Source organism: Manis javanica, chromosome 15 (assembly GCF_040802235.1).
Source record: "Manis javanica isolate MJ-LG chromosome 15, MJ_LKY, whole genome shotgun sequence".
NCBI lineage: Eukaryota > Metazoa > Chordata > Mammalia > Pholidota > Manidae > Manis > Manis javanica.
In genome coordinates, this window is record NC_133170.1 from 79,003,397 (window position 1) to 79,023,994 (window position 20,598).

The window sequence follows — 20,598 nt, forward strand, 5'->3', positions numbered from 1 at the left end:
TCTGTATTCACTTGAGAACTAAAATTGTATTATGCTTAGAGAGCCGGTTCCTGTTAGTCCTAAATCGAATTATTGTGTTTGTGGAGCCTGGATGGTCTTAATTCATGTCATCAGACTAGCTGACCCAATTAGAGAGTTTCTGCAAGACAAACCGGAGGAAACCACTTCCCACCCGAGACAGTCTTCCACCCGGCAGTCCCTGTGTGCATGGGGAGGGCATGGAGACACGCTAGGGGGTCTTTGTTGGGGTCCCTGCTGGGGTCAGAATGGGGCTGGAGATACAGTTTCCACACCTAAGGAATTCTGAGATGATAAAAATCCTTGTGCAGCAGTGAAACTGTTGAATACGTTAACTTAGGATTCAAAAAATTGATAGCAAAATGTAACAGGGAAACCTGCAACACTGCATTTACGGCTTTGTTCGCTGCTTCATTTTGCTTAATATTGTTATTCTGTCTGTTTATAATACTGTCCATGCATATAAGCCTGTGGAGGGTCTGGCATAACACTATTTTTAAATGGTTTGAAAGATGTGTTTAATTGTTAAGTATATGCCAGCAGTGCGATTTGTAGCTAATAAAATGAATTCAGTCTTATTTGGCCATAATTCGAGTTCAGAGGACTAAACTGGAAGATACTGATTTCCTTTGTGAAGACCTTACTCCGGCTTGGCTGAAGCATTATGTTCAGTGTGGCCCCTTGTGGAGAAAGTCTTGGCCAACTGGAGGATGTCGGGGATATTCATGGAGACGGGGTGGCTGAGACGAGATAAGAATGAATGATGAAAGGTCTAGAAATCGTGGTTCATTTGGAGAGGTTGAAAGAGCCGGGTGCTGTATCACGGGAGCCTCAGTGACCGACTCCAGCTGTTGGTACCATCTCAGCGAAGAGGTGGTATTCGTGCTGTAGAGGCCCAGAGCGCAGGCATTTCAAGGAGGGAAAAGACTGAGTTTGGCACAAGAATTCAAGTATTCGAGCTACCCAGTGAAAGTCATCTTCAGTCTCACAGATAATAAGCTCCCTACAACCGTCTGGTGGCCATCTATTGAGCCTGAAATGGAAAGAATCCTTGCAGTGTGTAACAGGATCAGATGAATCTTACCCACGGAGATTTAGATCTCACGCCATTCTCTGTGTTACTTGTTCGGCAGTCATTCAGGAAGGGGGAGAGCACTGAAACCAGAGCACAGGGAAATATATTCTGACTTAAGTGATTCAAGTGGAATTGGTAAGCATCTATTGAGCACCTACAGTATGCAAGAGACTGTGCTTGATGCTCTGGGAAAAGGGAGGGAGGGAGAAAGCCACAGTCCTTAAGGGACTCGCGGGAGAGTAGACCTGCATACACACAGGATGAGGGCTGTGCCGACTTAACACAGTGACGGTGTGCAGAGAGCACAGGCGTGGGGTTGCCAGTTCTGACTCAGGAGAATGGGGCCAACTTTGTGTCAGAGATGGCACATGAAATGGGCTTTGAAGGGTAGGATGGCAATATGAAAACTCAGGTGGGAATAACATGTTTTTGCAGGAGGGGACCATGTGGGCAGGTCTTTCCCCATCAGTGACCTGTGAGTCCTGGGCCAGCTGTTTGTCAAGAGGGCAGGGTACGCTGAGAGGATGTCCAGAAGATTGGGTCAGACTGGGGAGATCCTGGAGTTTATGTTGTGGAGCTGGGCTTTGCCCTGGATGCCCCAGAGGCTGATGACTTTTAAGCCCAGAGGGACATGTCTGGGTTGTTTGCAGTCAGAGGGTCCTGACTGGAGTGTGGAGCGTTGGAGGGTCAGAGATGGGAGGCCCGTGTAAGAGGCAAAGACAAGCAGCGCTTGAGCTAGCACAGCGGAACCGGGAGCAGAAAGGAGGCAAACGCCTTAGTGGGATCGCAGTTAGACTCCGTAATGCTACGATGACTCTTTTCCCACAGGTGGTTGGATGTGGAAGGACAGAGGCTTCAGGTAGGGCTGGTTCAGATTCAGGTAATGGGGAGGATGGTGACATCATCACCAACATCAGTGGTTGTGAAATGTCAGTGGCTCATAGTAATCTGATGTTGGAGGGCTCTTGAGGAGCAGAATGTGGAATGGGGTCCACAGGAGAAAGGCCATAGGCGTGCACAGGAGCCTCCATCCCCTCAGCTGTATGCAAGGGGGTGGTGTCACTGTCCCACCTCCTCACAAGGATGCCTGTGGGAACCTCAAAAATGTACGTGGAAGTGTGCTGCACAGTTTCCATGCTCTGCAGGGAAGGGAGCACCGAGCAGCTGTGTTTTCTCAGATGGGAGGGTCCTAAGGAACTGGGCTCAGTAGAGCAGGGGGCAGGAGTTCACAGGGGAGAGCACTGGCCTACAGGGACCCCTGGGCCTGTCCTGTCTGCATCCTGGCACCGTCCAGGCAGCCCCTAGGCTGGTCCATGTGGAGTAAAGCAGATGGTGCACCAGCCACTCCCCAGCACTTGTCCTCAGCGCCAGCCTGGAGACATGTTCAGTTGTCACAAATTGGGGAAGGGCTACTTCTGACATGTGGGGGGTGGAGGCCAGGGATGCTGCTCCACACCCTGCAGGGCACAGGACAGCTCCCACTGCCCCCCAAAAAACTACCAGCCCAAAAGGTCATCAGCACTGAGGGTGAGAAACTGTGTGGGGCTCGTCTCTGTCCCTTCTTCCCACACCTGTGCAGTGAGGTCGAACCAGTGGTCTGCTTGCTTCTACTTCCTGCGATCCGATCCTCTTACAGTGACCATTGCCACTGCTTCTGCTGAAGCCCTTCTCCTCACCCCTAGCTTTGTTTGGACACCGTAAAGGAAAGCCACATGGTAGGAGGGGAAGGATCCGGATATGGGGAATCTGTCTGGGCTTGAGGATGTGTTCCACATCCCTGTGCTCACGGTGATGGTCGGAGCCGTCAAGGGCCAGGGGTTTAGGTGCTGGTCACTGTTTCCCCTTCAGGTGACTCTGAAAAAGCAGCTGTGTGTGCAAGCTTGTAGTGTGTGGAGTTGCCTTCACGACCTCAGTCTTGATCTCAGATGTCTGTTAAGGAAAAGAATTGATGTGACAGTAGCCTTGGTCTTAAACTTGTCACCATTGACGGTCACCTTCTGCAATTTGTGACAACTATTCCTGAAGATGTCAGACACAGAGCCGGGGTGATGGTCTGGGGAGAACTGAGCTTGGCCTGCGGTTACTGAGTTTGAACCTGGAGGGGAAAAGGGGAATGTTTATAAATATTTTGGCAGCTTCTGGCTTAGGTTCAAAACACATGTTTGATGGAACATGCAATCTTTTTGGTATTCTAAAATTAGCTTTTGATATTATGAGTTTTAATCACTTGTGATTATAAATGTATTGTTTTTGAGCTCATTTCACCGTGCGTATATAGTGTGTGCGTGTGTGCGTGTGTATGCACGCTTCACCATCATTTATCGTATCTTGAACATTTTCCCAAGTCGTCTGGGGGCAGTTTCAGTACTCCCACTCTATCTGTAATTCAGAAGCCCCATCTGACCACCGCACACGTGTGTTCTGTTCCCACCACACTCCCCGATGCAACCCGAAGTTTGCATTGCTGTCGGAGGGACTCAGCCGGCGCTGCAGACTGTTGACAGGCCTGTCACTGGCTCCTATTTAAAGCGGACTGCATCGGGGAGCAGCTGTGCTCACACGGGGTCTGGGAGCACCACGTGCCTCCCTCAGAATGGAGATCATCACTATCGTAGCTTTTCTTTAACATTTTCCAAAATAGAAACAGCATCTTTGGTTTTGTTCACAAAGAATAATCAAGAGTACATTGGAAACAGATGTGCATCAGGGTTTTAACTTAAGAGACCAAACTTCTCAACACTAGAGCAGAGGACTGAATAGCTGAAAAGCGTTTCTGATCATTTCTTACTGAGTCGGACGTGGACTAACTGTATTTATAAAATGGGATTTGTAGTGAAAGGGCCCATGTGCTGGAAATGTTTTTGGCAACATTCACTCCAGCACCCTTGCAAGCCTCCCTCTGGTCTCATGAAAGACTTTTGAAATTCAAGCCCAGAGCCCTTCGGTCAGAACCTGCGGCAGCCCCTCGCCCCAGGTGTCAGGGCACAGCCCCGTCCTTCCCGCCTCAGACACAGGCAAGTGCACGGGGGTCAAGAGCAGGACCGGGGGCCTCCGGCATCGCACACGGGAGCCGAATCCGAAGGGGTTGTTGCCAAAATGCAAGATGTTCGCATAATCCCGTTTTATACTTTAGGGAACTCCATGGGGTGGAAGCAGCTGTGGAGACTAAGCTTTTTGGGAGAGTTAATAAGCTTTTATCCCTTTCTCTTGAACCATGAGCATGTTAATATCTCTGTATGTTTTCCATAAAAGAATGATACAAGTAATGGTTTTAAAAACTATAAGATCTTACAGGTAATAGATATTCGTTGTTGTTATATCTTATTTGCTTTTTAAATGCAGTCATTTTAGCTTTTTCTCCTTGGACACAATTAGGGTGAAAAGCATATTTCCAATCCAAATCTATTTTTAGGATGAGCCTATGTTTGCTTGGTACTAATTCACCTTGTTTAGATTTTTTTCTTCAAATTAATCCTCTCGAGAGATGAAAATTACTTTGTATTTCATTGCTGGTCACTGTTTCCCCTTCAGGTGACTCTGAAAAAGCAGCTGTGTGTGCAAGCTTGTAGTGTGTGGAGTTGCCTTCACGACCTCAGTCTTGATCTCAGACTGAGATCTTGATATGGGGAATCTGTCTGGGCTTCCCCATTTCATTGCATGCTAAGAAGAAAATAAAGCGTTAGAGTGCCCTCTCTTGTACAAAATGATAATTAAAGTAGTTAAGGTAATAAATGCTCTGACATAATTTCTTCAAGAGATGATTCGATGCATTCCTTAGCTAATTCAGTAGGATGGCTGGGTTGGTAGCAGTCAGTAAGCTGTAGTACAAGGTAAGTCCAATTTCAGTCCTTTTTTAATAATCACATTGACTTATAAGTTCAATGTTCGAATCCATTTTACAGAGTTAACTTTAAAATATTTTACACACTATCTTGCCTTAGATTGTTATATCTGCCTTATAAATAAATCTATAAGATGATTAGGAATTGTTCAGGCTGCTCTAAATAAGAAAACTGAATCATCTATATACCGTCTTCAATTTTCAAGTAAAGAAGGCCATGGTTTTCTAACTCGCATGTATACCAGTCTCTTTTAATGCTAAGATTTCCTTTAAAAACCAGCTTCTCCAGAGTTTTAAAGTCATGGCGGAGAGTAAGAATAATTTGTTTTACATAGTTTATCAAGCAGACATTTTGTAAAGTAAGACTGATGCTTATTCATTTGACAAATGATTGCTGTATTAGATACCTACTGTATGCTCCGTCGTCTTGGCTACTAGCATATACATCATTTTGTTCTTTCCCTTCACCATTTCTGTGACGTACGTGGCATTATGTCCCTTTACAGATGAGGACATTGTTACTGAAGGTTGACATGATGGGTTCACAGCCAGTAAATAGCCAGGTCACAACTTGGATGCAGGTTTTCTGACTCTTTAGTCGGGGGCTTTCCACAAGTAAAACATGAGTAAACAGCTCTCAGAAAGCTGGACGGTCTAGCAGGTACAGGGTTAATTTATATCTATTACTATCAAAGAAATGTAGTGCTGAAAATTACTGGTTTCTGGGGGGAAACGTGTTCATCTTGGTCATGTTGGGTGTGGCCTCAGTTATTGGATGGTGTGAGGGACTAATATCCATTTTTCTTACAGAGTAAAATCATATGAAAGTTATTACTCAGATGCTAATTGTTTTTTGTGATTTTTGTAATGTTGACAAATGTTACACAAATGGCTTTCACTTTCGTGACTGCCTGTTGGCTAATTACTATTGTTTTCTGATGATATTTTAAAATACCACTTGGAATGTATTTGCTAAAATGTATTTCAGTACCATAATTTTGTTGAAGTGTGAGAAGCAGCTCAAGAAGCATAAGTTTGCTCTTTCAGGACCTAATGTATCTGATCATCAGTTTTTCTGTGGAAATGATAAACATTTATGGCTTTTGTATTTCTGTAGTTGTGAATGAACAGTGACAGAGCACCACACTTCACCCAAACACTAGCCAGTGATATGCGCTAAGTTACCTGGTCCCGTATCGTAATCGAATGTTCTTTATTTCTACAGTCACAGCCCTTTCAGACAACATAAAACCAAAGATAAGCATGAGATAGACCGAATGACACTCACCGCGGTAAGATTAAAAATGATTTTTATTTGCATTTACAACTAGTGTAAAAATTTCCTTTCTGAGGCTATGTAAGTGAAGATAGAGTTTCCAGTAGAATTTCTGGAAAAGAAAAATCAATGGAATCAGATGTCCAGATGAAAATCAAAATTTGCTAACAGTCAGTAAGAGAAAGATACAGAAAATTGAGAACAAAACTAGAGGAATCAAAAAAAAAAAAGAAAAAAGAAAGAGAACTGCTGAGGCACAGAAGAGCCAGGACACCTTCAGACCTTGGCTCCCGCCCGCTGGTTCGTGGTGAAAACAATGAGTGACTATTTAATGTTTCTCTCATTAATTTGTGCTGAATCTGCAATTTTTTTTTTTGGATCATATTTATTGATCAAATGGTTGTTAACAACAATAAAATTCAGTATAGGGGGGTCAACGCTCAATGTACAATCATTAATCCATCTCAAGCCTAATTCTCGTCAGTCTCCAATCTTCTGAAGCATAACGAACAAGTTCTTACATGGTGAACGAATTCTTACATAGTGAATAAATTCTTACATGGTGAACAGTACAAGGGCATTCATCACAGAAACTTTTGGTTTTGATCACGCATTATGACCTATAAACAATCAGGTCAAATATGAATATTCATTTGATTTTTGTACTTGATTTATATGTCGATCCCACATTTCTCCTATTATTATTATTATTTTTATTTTTAATAAAATGCTGAAGTGGTAGGTAGATGCAAGATAAAAGTAGAAAACATAGTTTAGTGCTGTAAGAGGGTAAATGTAGATGATCAGATGATCAGGTGTGTGCCTATGGACTAAGTATTAATCCAGGCTAGACAAGGGCAGCAAGACATCCACGGATGCAGAAGATTTCTCTCAAAGCAGGGGGGGTGAGGTTCTGAGCCTCACCTCTGTTGATCCCCAAATTCTCACCTGATGGCCCCCCTGCGACTGTGCCTGTCTTAGGTTGTTCCTCCCTTGAGGAATCTTACCCGTCTCTGGCTAACCAGTCATCTTCCGGAGCCATACAGGGAGATGTAATGAATCTGCAATTTTTAACACTGTCCTTATCCAAGAAATGGCCTTTCAATCTGGTTGGGTGTGAGGGCACTGTTTCTATGCGTGCAAAAAAAAAAAAAAAAAAATCGTATTCTTTTCTTTCTCCCCAGAATGTGGAACTTCCGGATTCCTTCTCCGCTGAACTGAGGTCCCTCCTGGAGGGCCTGCTGCAGCGAGACGTCAGTAAGCGGCTCGGCTGTCACGGAGGCCGGTAGGCTGTTGCTTGTGCCTTTCCCTGTCTTTGCCTGGAAAGCAAAGCAGTTCACTGCAAAACATCAAAAATCATCCCTAGTCCTTAAAAATCTTCTGTTTCTGTTTGAAGAGGAAAGGAAAAAAAAAGTCACATGGGAGATAAGTACATCGTCCTGACTGTTCTGTAACTAGCAGATTGAAGAAGTTGCCAACTTTTCAATTATTTTAAAAATCGGTCATGTAGCTAGTGGAAGTGAGTTCTAATTTTTCGTAGTTCATTTGGTTAAGTTTTAGTAGTGATTTTATTTGTAATTATTGCAGTTTAATATCCTGCTCAGGTTCTCACACGCTATCTTACACATGCTTTCTATCTACCATCCTCCTGCAAAAACACCAAAACCCAGAAATCAAACAAACAAAAAACCCAAAAGGTGATGCCTGGAAAACTTACAGAGAAAGACTGAGAACAGACCCTTCCTGGTGCTCTCCACCCCAGGCTGGCCTGCTTTTCTTCCCATTCCCAGGCTTGCTTTGCATAAGAAACAACTTTTAACTGTATGTTATGTTTAACATACATGAATGTTTTATGTATGTATGTCGCACGTGTGTGTATTTTAGAGTAGTGTATTTGTGTATGCATATTATACCTACATATTATGGAGATAGCAAAATAATGCACTTATGTACACATTTCCTTATCTATTAGTTTGAGGAAGTACCTATTCCTATGCTAAGAGATGAAGATTTAGCTCACTCCTTACTTTCTATTTAGCCTTCCCTTTCCACCACCCCACAAAAAGAATTGAAACCCTATTTTGGGTTCCCCTTTTTCTTAACCTTTGTTGAACAGCACAGGTTTGAACTGCACGCATGGGTCTGCTTATACGTAATTTTTTCCAGTAAATATATGGGAAAAGTTTTTGGAGATTTTAAGACACATAGCCCAGGAACATGGAGCAAAATTAAGAAAAAGTTAGGTATGTCATGAATGCATAGGACTGGGCCTCGTTTCACCAACTATAAGCAGTATGTCTTGAGTCCCAACTTTATAAAATGAGGGTTTGGACATTCCTGTCTTTCATGCCCTCTTCTCTCTCCCACTGACTAGCTTCTGTCATTGTTAATTTTCTTTTTCACATCAGTAAGTCGATACTGTTTGCTCCTGTTCTGTGATCAAAATCAATTTTTGTGCTTTGCTCCTAGGCTGGTTTCAAAAGTTGCAAAGAAAGTAGTAATATTTACACTATATGGCAACATAAGTGCTGTGCATTACATAGTTCCTATCATCCTGGTAATGAACCTTAAGTTCCTATGTGATATACATGGGAGGCATCTATATGTACATGTAGGCTTTCATTTTCTCCTGAATTTCTTTCACGGAGGACTCAGGCCCGCCAGCCCCAGTGGCAGCCGGGTGCTCTGTTCCTGCTCAGGAGCAGCCTCCTATCCAGCGCTTCCCCCTCTTTTGCTCTCCTGGTTTGAATCTGCCATTTACTCCATCCTGTGCTTTCCGCTTGTCTGTCCCCAATCCCCCACTTACCATGTTCTCAAGTAACTGAGGCGTGGGTATGAGAGGTAAACTTCCTGTGTTCCTACATAGCTAGGATGTCTTCCTGCTGCTCTCAAGCTTGTTTGACATTTTGGCTGCATACAGAATTCTAAATCAATAAGAATTTCCCCAGGAACTTTGAAGGTGCTGCCACATTGCATTCACGTGGACAGTTGGTACCGGCCACAGAACGCGTTATCACTTGTCCGGCACTTAGAGTCCCCTTCACTCAGAAGGCTCATGTTCTCCAGCCTGTGGTGCGCTCTTACCTTACGAACTTGACATTTCTGCTCTTCGGTGCCTTTGGTTCGCTCCTAGAAGTCCTGTTAGGTGGATGTTGGGATTTCTAGAATGATCATCTGTGCTTCTGACCTTGTATATTATCTGTATCTTTGCTTTGATTCTGTTTTACTTTTTGATAGCTTAAATTTCCAACCCTTTAAAAAAATCTAGCAGGTTTAATCTCTGCAAAGTAGGACTTTTCAGACCCTCCCTTTCCCCAGTTAGAATAAACAGCTAGATAGAAGTGTTTTGGGGTTGGATGTGGAGGAAGAAAGTGTGTGTGTGCGTGCGTGTGTGCATATGTGTGTGTGTGTAGGGTTTTATGTACCGAGTTCCAGTCAAAGCTCGTCTTCAGCCTGTCTCACTGCCCCGCCCCCACCAACACTGTGACAAGCCGGAGCTCAGCTTCTCTGTCCCCAGGGCATTAGCTCTGCCACTTTTTGCTGTCAATCATTGCTCCTCCGTCCACTCCTCCATCCCTCTTTTTGTGGTGGATTTGTCTACACCTTCCTCTGTGTCATGTTAGTGCTTGTTGGGAAGGAGCTAAGCTGCCTGCCTGTGCCCCGTCACTGACTTGAACAGGAAGTCTCCTCTCTGGTTTTAACTGCTTGGATATGGATATGGATATAAATATGGAGGTAGATATACACAGCGACCTTCTCGTTTAGCTTACCATATTTAATGGGTGGACAATGACAGCACAAAATGGAACAGAATAAGAAAACCACCTAAGCGTTGGTGGTGAAAATGCGGAAGACACACTTTGACTGGGATTTCATTCATCCATTCTTCATTCAGCATTTACTGAACACCCCCTGGTGCTGGACACTCTACTCTCCTAAGTGCTGGGGCTGAGGCAGTGTCCAAAACAGACACATGCATGTCAGCTCCTTCTTGAAGCTTACATTGTGTGTGGGGAGGACAGCGTTACAGAAATGATCAAAAACTAAGATGATTATAGACATTGAGAAGACCGTGAATGGCATAAACAGGGCAGTGGAGTGGACGAGGCGCCAGCCTTGGGCAGCAGGATTGGGGAGGATGTCCAGGCAGAGGAGTCAGTGAGGACGGGGCTCTGCCATGGAGTCAAGCTTCCATGATTCTGAAAAGCAAGAAGGCTGAGGAGCTAGGAGAGGGAGGGCAAAGTGGGTCAGCGGGGTAGTGGGCTCGGGAAGGTTCCCCAGGCCCTTGTGTGGCCTGGGTGGGGTGCTGAATTTTGCTATAAGTTCAACAGGAAGCCTCCGGAGGGTTTGCAGCAGGGGAGTAATGAGGCATTTGAAAAGGTGATTTGGGTACTGTATGGAGTGGACGAAAGTGGAGGCTGGGAGGCTGGAGGCAATTAGAGACGGGCAGGGAGCGGTGCCCATGGCCTGGTGGCCTGGTGTCCCGTGTTCACAGCAGGAGGTGGTGTGGATGTCAGCATCCCGCCATGACCAAAGACAACACTGCTGCGACTGGGGACCGCGGTGAGGAGTGGAGGCTGTAAGAAGTAATCAGGCCCTCAGGGCTTGCTGAGGGGCGGGTGTGGAGTGTGAGGGCATCGGGGGTGGTTCTGGCCCTTGACTTGAGACAGCAAGGTTTGGGAGGGCAAATAGAGTCCTGCTGTAGACCTTTTGGCCTCACTATGTGCAAATGCTCAGTAGGCCCCTGGATTTGTAGTCCTCCCCTAGTGTGGGGCAAAGGTTGGCATGTGGGATACAGGTTTGTGTGTCACCTGCAAGTTCAGGGCACCTAATGGGCCCAGGCAGGGTGAGACCACCCAGGGAGTGATTGTAGAGGACGGGGCCACGAACCAGCCCAGGACTCTGCGACACAGACAAGGGGACTTCAGGCCAGGACGGGAGAGAGCTGGGAGCATGGGGCACTGGGAACATGAATTTCCCCAATGCAGGCTTTCTTCAAAGTATGCAACCTCTCCTGGTGTGTGTGAACTGAGCTTTCACAGTGATCTTTAGGGATACAGCCTTCTTCAATTTATGAAGGCGTTTGACATGCATTATTTTATCAGATATCTGGTTTGCTTCAAAATAATATGCTTATTATTTCATCTATCATGACTTAGAGACATCTGCTGTAAATCTCATGTGTAGACTTTAATTTCATTCCTATTTAAATTTATTCTCATTGGTGACAGAAACACACACACATATATATATGTGTGTAAATGTATATGTAAAATAACTCCTAGGTCCTCTTAGACTAGAATAAACATCCCAAATAAATTATCATTGGGGATAATATTCCTAGCTTCAGCACGCGGTATTTCTGAACATCCAGTGTTTCCTGTGTTGCTTTGAAAGAAGCGTGTTTTACTTTCTTAAAGAACCGAAAGTAGTTCTCCGTGTTCTTGACAGGAGACAGTTTTTGCAAAGTATCTTTTAGATTTCCAGATGCATGCTGAGCACTGTGTGGCTCTCTCTCCTCTGCAGTGCGCAGGAAGTCAAGGAACACAGCTTTTTCAATGGCATCGACTGGCAACATGTCTCCTTACAAAAGGTACTCTGTCTGGGACCCTGCGCTGGGCACTGCCACCTCTGTGCTCTGTCTCCATCCTGCTTCCTGCGTCTGTCCCTCCAGGGCCCCGGCCCCGCTTCCCCCAAGGCCCATAGGGTTTTTCTCGCTCTTCTGCTAGTCATTGCCGCATGGCTAACTCTGTCGGGGACAGCTTCTTTCTCCTCATTTCCCTAGTTTAAAATATTTGAAAATATCTTCTATATAAATTAATCAATGGTGAAATGGAGCTGTTAACCAGCTAATTCAAATGTCCACATGAGATTTTTTTTTAGCTTTAGTGCATTGCTTGGCTTCTTATCTCAATGTCACTCTTTTGACCCAGATCCATATAAAAATGTACAAGAAATGTTTGTCATAATTTACTTATACTTTCTAGCCCAACACCACATAATTTAGGAATTAGCATGACTGAGTATCAACAGAGTCCTCTTTCCTTACTCTGTTTTTATATTCTTATTGATATAGGAAAACACCCCAAATTAAAGTGTTTTCAAAATGTTGGGCATCAGCTTTGGACTTGTTTTTGCATGAGCTCAAACTGTCCAGGAATGATTAGAATTAGCTTCTGTGCTCTGGTTCTCTGAGCGTCAGCCTCAGGACATGCGTGTGTTTGGAGCGCTCCATCCAGGCTCATTGCTCGTTGAGGTCCTGGCAAGTGGAATGTGGTGCAGTGATGTCTGGGAGAACATGTTTTCCTAAAGTTGAGCTATCAGGGTGTGCAGCCTTGAGGCTTCATTATATTTAGTAATGATTTAAGACTTTGGGCATGAGTCTTCCCCCCCGACCCCCTTAAATTTGTCTAACACCTGGGGCCATGGTTTTTGGGGCTGTTCCATGCACAAGCTTGTCTGAGAAGTATGGCCTGTGTTTGTAATGGCTTGAATGAAGTGCTGCATGGAGTGTAGCCTGTTGCCATTTCACTGTATTCTCTTTATACAACAGTGGGTTGGGGCAGGGCCGTAAGGTCACCTGATAACTGAACCATCCTTCTTTGGATCTTCCAGTACCCCCCACCCTTGATTCCTCCCCGGGGGGAGGTCAATGCTGCTGACGCCTTTGACATTGGCTCATTTGATGAGGAGGATACCAAAGGCATCAAGGTACACCTGTGATGTTTGCCTGCCTTCAATGTTTTCGGAGGGTGGGGGGATTAGTTATTGGAAATCCACCTTCGCGATTGTCTTAGTATTGGCCTGTTTGTGGAGTGTAACTCACAAATGAATATCTACATATCTGAAGAATATGAAAGTCAGGGACCTAAACTGGTTAAAGAGTACTAAAGCTTTCTTCGGGCTCATCATTTTATGTTTGACAAGTGGCAGCATGGTCAGTTTTTTATTGATTTGGATATTTTTGTGATTGAAATAAAACTCAAACATATGTGAATCAGGGAAAAACAACTATGTGATAAAGCAGTTCCCCACCTTGTGCCAAAGAGCCAGTCATCTTAACTTTTCCAAGTTTTTCGATTTCTCTGTTGAGACTAAAAGAGCAAACAGCATGAATCATTGTGCATTTGTCCATCAAAAGTGAGATAATCACTGTTTTTTTTAACGTAATCCTTTGCATTTTTCAAATGTCTGTTCATATCATTATTTTTCCAAGTAGACAAGACGTAATTGCAGATGGCGAGTCATGAGAGAAAAGCATTCTCTGGGACGCTCAGTCAGAGAGCACTGCTACATGTCAAGCTCCCGTGTGCCCCCACTTTCACAGCCACCCCAGGAGCTGCCCACCCACCTCCAGACACTCCTGTCTTTTCTCAGCTGCCTGTGTTTGTACCCTTCTTATATAAGACCCCCCCACCCCCAATTTTCCCCACCAAGTAGCTTCCCCTGCCAGAGGGCTGCAGCGCTAACACACACACACCAGCGAGGCAGGGATCAAGGAGTGACGGGTAAGATTGTAAGGGCCCTGTGGGAGCCGTAATAACTCAGAACGCCAGAACCAGAGCCAAAGAGGACGTGGGGACGATGATGATGGCTACGTGGCTGCAGGAAGATGGGAAGATGCAGAAAGGAGAGAAGCTACTGAGCGCAGCACAAGGAGGCCAGGCGCAGCCGGGAGCTGAGGAAAGGAGTGGCCATTAGCTGGAACCTGCGTGTCTGGAGAGGCGGGGCTGAGTCACAAAGGCCAGCAGGGGGTTTGCAGGACCAGGTCCTTCCAGGAGAGGAGGCTAGGCGCAGGGGAGGTGCAGAGGGCCAAGGCCACTTCGTCGTGTGGAGCAGGGGCTTTCCTGGGGGACGGCAGTGTGACCGCTGCCCCAGCGTGTGCGCTGCCAGGCGTCGTCTGTAGCCTGTCGGGCGTGTAAGTGCCACCACAGAGCCGTGCCTTGGGGAATGATCCGGTTATAAAGTTACTGAAAATTACTGCTGCCGGAGTAGAATTTTGACATCAGATATACGACTCTCCATGGAAGAGTACTAGCCCGTAAAATGACTGTGGCGCAAGGGCCCACAGAAATGCTGGATGTTAAAAAGAGATTCTCATACTTAAAATTCTGTAAGCTATGATCACAGCTTTGGAGTCAGCCTGGGCTGGCTCAGACCTGCACTAATGAGTTGAGTGAATCTGGGCCATTTGGGTCACCTCCTGAGCCTCTGGTTTCTTACCTGTGACTAGTTTCAATGCCAAGATTTATCTGAGGGCAGAAGAGAGAACCTTTTTAAGCCTCCTGGCATGCAGTCATTTCCTGATCTAGGAGCTTCTATTATTGTGGTTTTAGTTCTAACTGACCAAGAGCTGAGAACACGTCCACTTAGAATCAGAAGTAGTATGTGGCAGGGATACAGCTGGAAATGAGGGGCCGGGGCCTGGCCGGGACAGCCCAGCGCAGCGGAAAGGCCTGCCTTTAAGACACTGCGCTTCATCTTTTAAAAAGCAGCCAGATGCAGAGGAGGGTTGTGGGTCGGCCCCAAGTCACTTCGGCCTCACTGGCCAGGCTGAGGATGGCTTCCCTTTATACTTAAAGCAAAGAGAAGCCGTTATGTTTTTTTTAAATTCATTTTTAATTTGTTGTTAAGTATAACACAAATTCAGAAAATCATATGAAGCAAATGTGCCATTTAATGAATGATGATTGAGTAAACATCATAGGAGAAAACTAAGGGGAAACAGTGACCAAACGTAATGCCGGAACCTGGATTGGGTCTTGGATCAGAAAAGATTATGTCACTAGAGAAAGTGGTGAAATTTGAGTAAAGTCTGTGGTCTAATTATTTATAAATTGACCAGTCATCAGTCAATCAATCAATTGGTCAAGTGGCCCAAACAATGCATTATTCTTTGGGGGGAGAAAGCTCCCCTGATATATACATATACATTTTCTTTTTTGCTTTAGTCATTTTTAATAACCTAGGCCAACTCATAAAACCCAAAGCTCTCTGAAATTATAGGAGGTGGAACGGTTTTTATGTGCAGCAGAGGTCTCTGAACTTCTGGAAAGGAGTGTGTGTTTTCACTTCTGGCTGACTCAGAATTGCTAGAATTTGCACCAGCATCCCTGACCACAGGGGCGCTTCTGGCTGCGGTGCTCTAACACCCCACCATGCACACACTTGCACACGTGGGTGTACACATGCCTGTGGTGTGCATGCTCAGATCAGCTGAGGATTTCGGCTCTGGGCTTAAGTTTAGTCTGAAGGAAACTGAACAGGGCGAGGCTGTATGGATCACAGGGATTCCTACTAGTAGGCCCACTGACCTGCACCACACAACTGCAGCTCGGACGCATCCCATGTTCAAAGTGTAGCTCCTGCTAGGCGGGGGAGGGAATGGAGAACTTGGAGTAATAGTTTGGAAGAGAAGTGCTGTTGTTAAATCCACGTTTTATTGCAGCACATCTTAAAGGCTAAGTTGCCTAAATTCCCCAAGTATTTTCAGCTTTATGCTTAAAAATTTGACCATACCATTAAATGTGCTTTAGTGGAAGGTTCATGAAGGAACTGTGAATCCAGCCTCTTTTTTACCTTTTGTTTTTCTCACTTTTGAGATAAATTGCAGGTGGTTAGAAAACCCTCCTGAAGTCTCCGTTTCAGTTGTTTCTAAAACAATAGGGATAGGTTTGCCTACTTTTATAAATAAAGTATCCTCACCATAATCAACATTTTATTTTGCTCTCAGAATCTTTTAATACTTAAAAAAACGCTGCACGTGTTAGTTTTCGTCAGCAAAAATGTGAAGATAGTCTAGAAGACTGGGCTGAATCTCATTAATCCAGGACCGCCAGTGAAGCGCCATCAGTTATTAACCGTTTGTGGATCCTGGTTGCTTGACTATCATCAGTGGAGATTTATGACAACTAGTTGATTGTCTTTAAATGATTATATGCTGCCGCCTAGCTGTCTTCCTACATACGGGTATGATAACTTCTGAATCTGTTGACTTTGTAAGTATGTGAAATCATAAATATCTTGATTTCTTTAAATAATAAGCTTCTTGATTGCGACCAAGACCTCTACAAGAACTTCCCTCTGGTAATCTCCGAACGCTGGCAGCAGGAAGTAGCGGAAACAGTTTATGAAGCAGTAAATGCAGACACGGATAAAATCGAGGCCAGAAAGAGAGCTAAAAATAAGCAACTTGGCCACGAAGAAGGTAAAACAACTAGTGTGTCTCAAAATATTTCTAATGCAATGACTTTTTAAAATTTCTCGTAAAGCTGAAAAAGTATTTGGGTCATAAAATACTTTCCAGTGGGGGGTGGGGTGGGAATGCCATACACTCACTGTTTTACTGTTATCTGGTTTGGGAAAGTTCAGTGTCGTATTTTAAAGGCTTTAGCTAACATATAAATAAAGAGAGTCAGCGGTATTTTGTCAGTACATCCTTTTATCTTGGAGGGTCTGCAGTGAGTTTGAACGTTTTTTCCTTGAAGATTATTATGGTGTCAGGAGTGGGGCTGGCTTCACAGGCTTCTGACCTTTGCAGTCCCATAGGCATTAAGCCACTGAGTTTAATAAATTCTTAATCATTTTTGAAAAAGGTGCTTGCATTTTCATTTTTCAGTGGGTCCCACAAAGTATTTAGTTGGTCCTGATGAGGAACTTAGCATCGCATGTCACTTGTCAAGAGATACAAATGCATACAAATTTTTATATTAAAAATACCATTAAAGAGTCACCGAACCGTATTTTCTTTCACAGTATTTGAGGGTCTTGGTAGGGCTTCCAAAGTTGAATTATTTAGCATCAATCAGTTACTCTCGATTCACAAAATATTGTCACTCTTGGTTTTTCTTAAGGTTTTATGAATTTTGGATATCTATATTGGTTGTGGTTGATGATCATAAGATACCATTTCCCTTTACCTTTTTAGAGATTAACATGATATAATAGGAATAACTAGAAACACTTGTGTTCACCCTTGGATGGGGCTTCGTGATGTGGGCATCGCGGGTGTTAATGACAGTTTGCCAGAGGTGTGTGTCATCTCTTTAGAGAAGTGTCCTCCATCCTGGATGAAGTACCCCTTATATAAAGGCCGCCCGAGTGCACCCAGGGAATATTTCAGCCCTTTAACTGCGCTCACCTCCGTTCTGCAGGGAAAGGGGCTTTACTTATAAGCTGCTCTTCAGAGAACAGGACCATGGAGATCACTCTGGACTGTGTTTGCTATAGCAGATTTTTACGTAGGAAATTATGTTATCCAGGGAGGGTGATGATGTCACTAGAATCTTGACCAACTGGACCCAGAAAAAATACATATATACCTAAATGACCTTGCTGAACTGTATCCTTTTGTTTAGAGCTGCAGTTAGAACATTGAACAAATTAATGAGTTTATCTTCATATATAAGTAATTAATCATAATTAGGTCTTGATCTAAACAATATAGTTTAGATGTAGCTCTGCGAAGTAAAAATGCAAGACTTATACTTGAAATCTACTTCAGAAACACAAACACTTATTTGTTAAAATGACTCCTCCAGGAAGCTTGTCCCCTGGCCTCTGAGCTTCCCTCCCCTGGCCCCTCCTTGGATCTTCCCTGCCGCTTCTGTCCTTGTCCCTGTGATGCAGCAGGGGTATCGCTAATTTTTTTATTGTCTGAATCTCCAACTAGATTGTTAGCCCCCTGAGGCAAGCAGGTTCTCATCTCTTAATTCACTGCTGGGTCCAGAATGCCTAGAACATGCCCAGCTCCTAGGCGTCCCCTCACCATTGAATGAATGAGGGAGTGAATGAATGATTGAGCATGGTCCCCAAAGACTTTAATGAAGACAAAGCAAGCCACTTGAAATTAACCTTTCTTTTTTTTTTTTTATAAGAGATGATACTTCACTATAAAAATGTAATCAGAACTCACCATGGATGTGAATCAGCTTGGTCTCTCTACATCACCATAAATTTGAGGGATAAATACAACCTCAAGGAAGAAACAGCTTGTGATCCTTGTGTTAACCTTAGCTTACGTGGACCGGGAAATGCCCCTGTTAGACATTAAAGGAGACCCCAGTCCTGAACCAAGGCGAAAGTATGCAGGCACAGCTCTCTGGTCTCCAGTCTTCCTACATGATAGAAAAATAGGAACAAACTTTTGCCTTCTCAGAGCAATAAATGCACATCATGAATTTATTAGTATATCGAGAAACAGCCATTCAGTATGTTAGCAGAGAGCTGAAGAAACTCTGTTTTTAAGTTCTCACTTCATGTGTTTATTAACAGAAATGATGATTTTTCTCTTGTGTTACATTTATAGAAACTTAACTTTTTCCAAAAAGTGTGTGATTATTTTTTTCTGAGAATAATAAAGACATTCTGTTTCTGAGCCTGTTTAATTTATGGCTATTTTATATTCCTCAGATTATGCTCTGGGAAGAGACTGTATTATGCATGGGTACATGCAGAAACTGGGAAACCCTTTTCTGACTCAGTGGCAGCGTCGATATTTTTACCTCTTTCCAAACAGACTTGAATGGAGAGGCGAGGGGGAGTCACGGGTAAGTCTAAAGCTGGGTTACTGAGCACTTGTTTTCATTATCCTGGATGTCCTGTGGTGGTTTCACACTGCTGGCGTGTTTCATGACATACCCTCCTAAGCCCTGTATACCTATTTTAACTTGTGTACATGAGATTTTAATGTTCAAACTTTAACTTTTAAACTTCTGAGTCAAGTAGAGATTTTGTAACATCTGAAAATAGCCCATGACATTCCATGAGGTCAGCAGCAGGCTGGTTTGAAGGCAGCTGGAGAGAGTTGGCGTGGTCAGAGAGGAGACAGAGTGGGAGGTCTTGGGGTCAGAGGTGCTTCACAGCTCAGTGAGTACATGGTGTTGATTCTCTAAGTCTCAGTTTTCTCATCTACAAAATGAGAGAAGTAAGAATTATAACAACCACTACAAGTTTGTATATAAATCTTGGGCCAGGTGCTATTAAAAAACAACTCATTTGTGTGTGACCTTTGAGGGGCCAGCTCATATTTTACAAAGCACAACCAGAGCTCAGAGAAGTCTGGTGCCCATGACATAGCTGGACAGTTGTGGGTTAGTTAGGACTGATTCTCACCAGGGTCTGCCTGCACTCACAGCGTCCCCATTACGTGGCCTCCTCTGGCCGGATTCCCGTGGAACGAGGTAAGTGATAAAAGCTGTGATGCTGGGCACAGAGGCGAGGCCACTGATACATGCTTCCTTTGGTGTCCACTTCGTTGGAAACTTGTGATTTCACCCCACAGACAGGATGATACAGCTGCTTCTAAGGTCCTTGCGAGAACTAATGTCTGTGAGCAAGATAAAAATTTCCCATACACACTGCTCCTTTAAGCAGGGCAGACAGCCCATATTAAGCACCTACAGTGTGAGGAGCCGAGGTGGCATCACCATGGAAGGCGTCAATCCAGGTGGAGGGCGCACTTTTTTCTGGGGAGGGACTGGTCAGGTTGCCGGGACCAAGGAAGCAGGGCCGTGGTCTCGAATGCCAGGAACGTCGTTGGCCTGTTGGATGTATAGGAGTGACTGCCCATCAGCCGCCTGGCCATCCGAGGTTGTAAGCCAACTCCTGTTTACCTGACCTTGGAATGTGTTTTTAAACGCCTGTTGGTAAAGTTACTGTTTCATTAGGACTGAGTGCTTTTACAAGTAAGCAAGATCTTCCCACTGTTACTAGTACCACAGAGGTCATCTTCTAAAATTAATACATCTAAGATCTGAGTTATCATTAGTAAGATTATTCAGAGTTTTGAAATTGTAACTCAGGGGCTGGTATTATATAATATATACCATTCTATTATATATATATATATACACACACACACACATAGTATTATATGTACATATAAAACTAGTGCCTCAGTTAGGATTCATACACTATATGTGTAGTTACATAATATATAATGTTTTCAGGTAACCAGTGGCCCTGGTCATGTGTCTTGGTAAGTCACCATTGTGCACACTGAAAGGAAATTGTCTCACTTTGCAGGATATTTGAAAATTAAAAACAAAACAAAACAAACAACATTGGATGCAATAAATTATCTTGGTTTTATAAGAGGCAGCGTTTAGTGTTGTATTTCAGAGGCTGTGTAATGTGCACAAGTGGATTAGTAGGTACAAATGAAACGAGAGTTTATGATGGTGGTGTTCGTCATCTAGGAGTCCTTGAGTATTTATCCAAAAAACATAAAAGAGTAAGGTCCTCATGACATGGCAGCATTCACCTTAAGCAATAATGCTGTAGACCTAGTGTGACACTCTTCTAAGGATGTCGCCTACTTATAGCATCTTGAAATTTATTATATCATTTTGATATTGTCAAAACATCATCAGCTTACAAGCTAGCATT

General features: G+C 44.0%; 1 protein-coding gene across 7 annotated transcripts in view; it reads left to right on the forward strand.

Annotated features, from left to right (window-relative positions):
* Window positions 1-20,598, forward strand: part of GRK3 (G protein-coupled receptor kinase 3) — a 116,849-nt gene that overhangs the window by 88,713 nt on the left and 7,538 nt on the right. For all 7 annotated transcript variants that reach the window (XR_005054469.2, XM_036993139.2, XM_036993140.2 and 4 more), the window contains 6 exons: window positions 6,160-6,226; window positions 7,395-7,495; window positions 11,737-11,803; window positions 12,826-12,921; window positions 16,255-16,417; window positions 18,622-18,758. Coding sequence is in view for 6 of the 7 variants with exons in the window: in XM_036993139.2 (XP_036849034.2) it covers window positions 6,160-6,226; window positions 7,395-7,495; window positions 11,737-11,803; window positions 12,826-12,921; window positions 16,255-16,417; window positions 18,622-18,758 (631 nt within the window). In the remaining variant the exon portion in view is untranslated. The remainder of the gene's footprint in view (window positions 1-6,159; window positions 6,227-7,394; window positions 7,496-11,736; window positions 11,804-12,825; window positions 12,922-16,254; window positions 16,418-18,621; window positions 18,759-20,598) is intronic.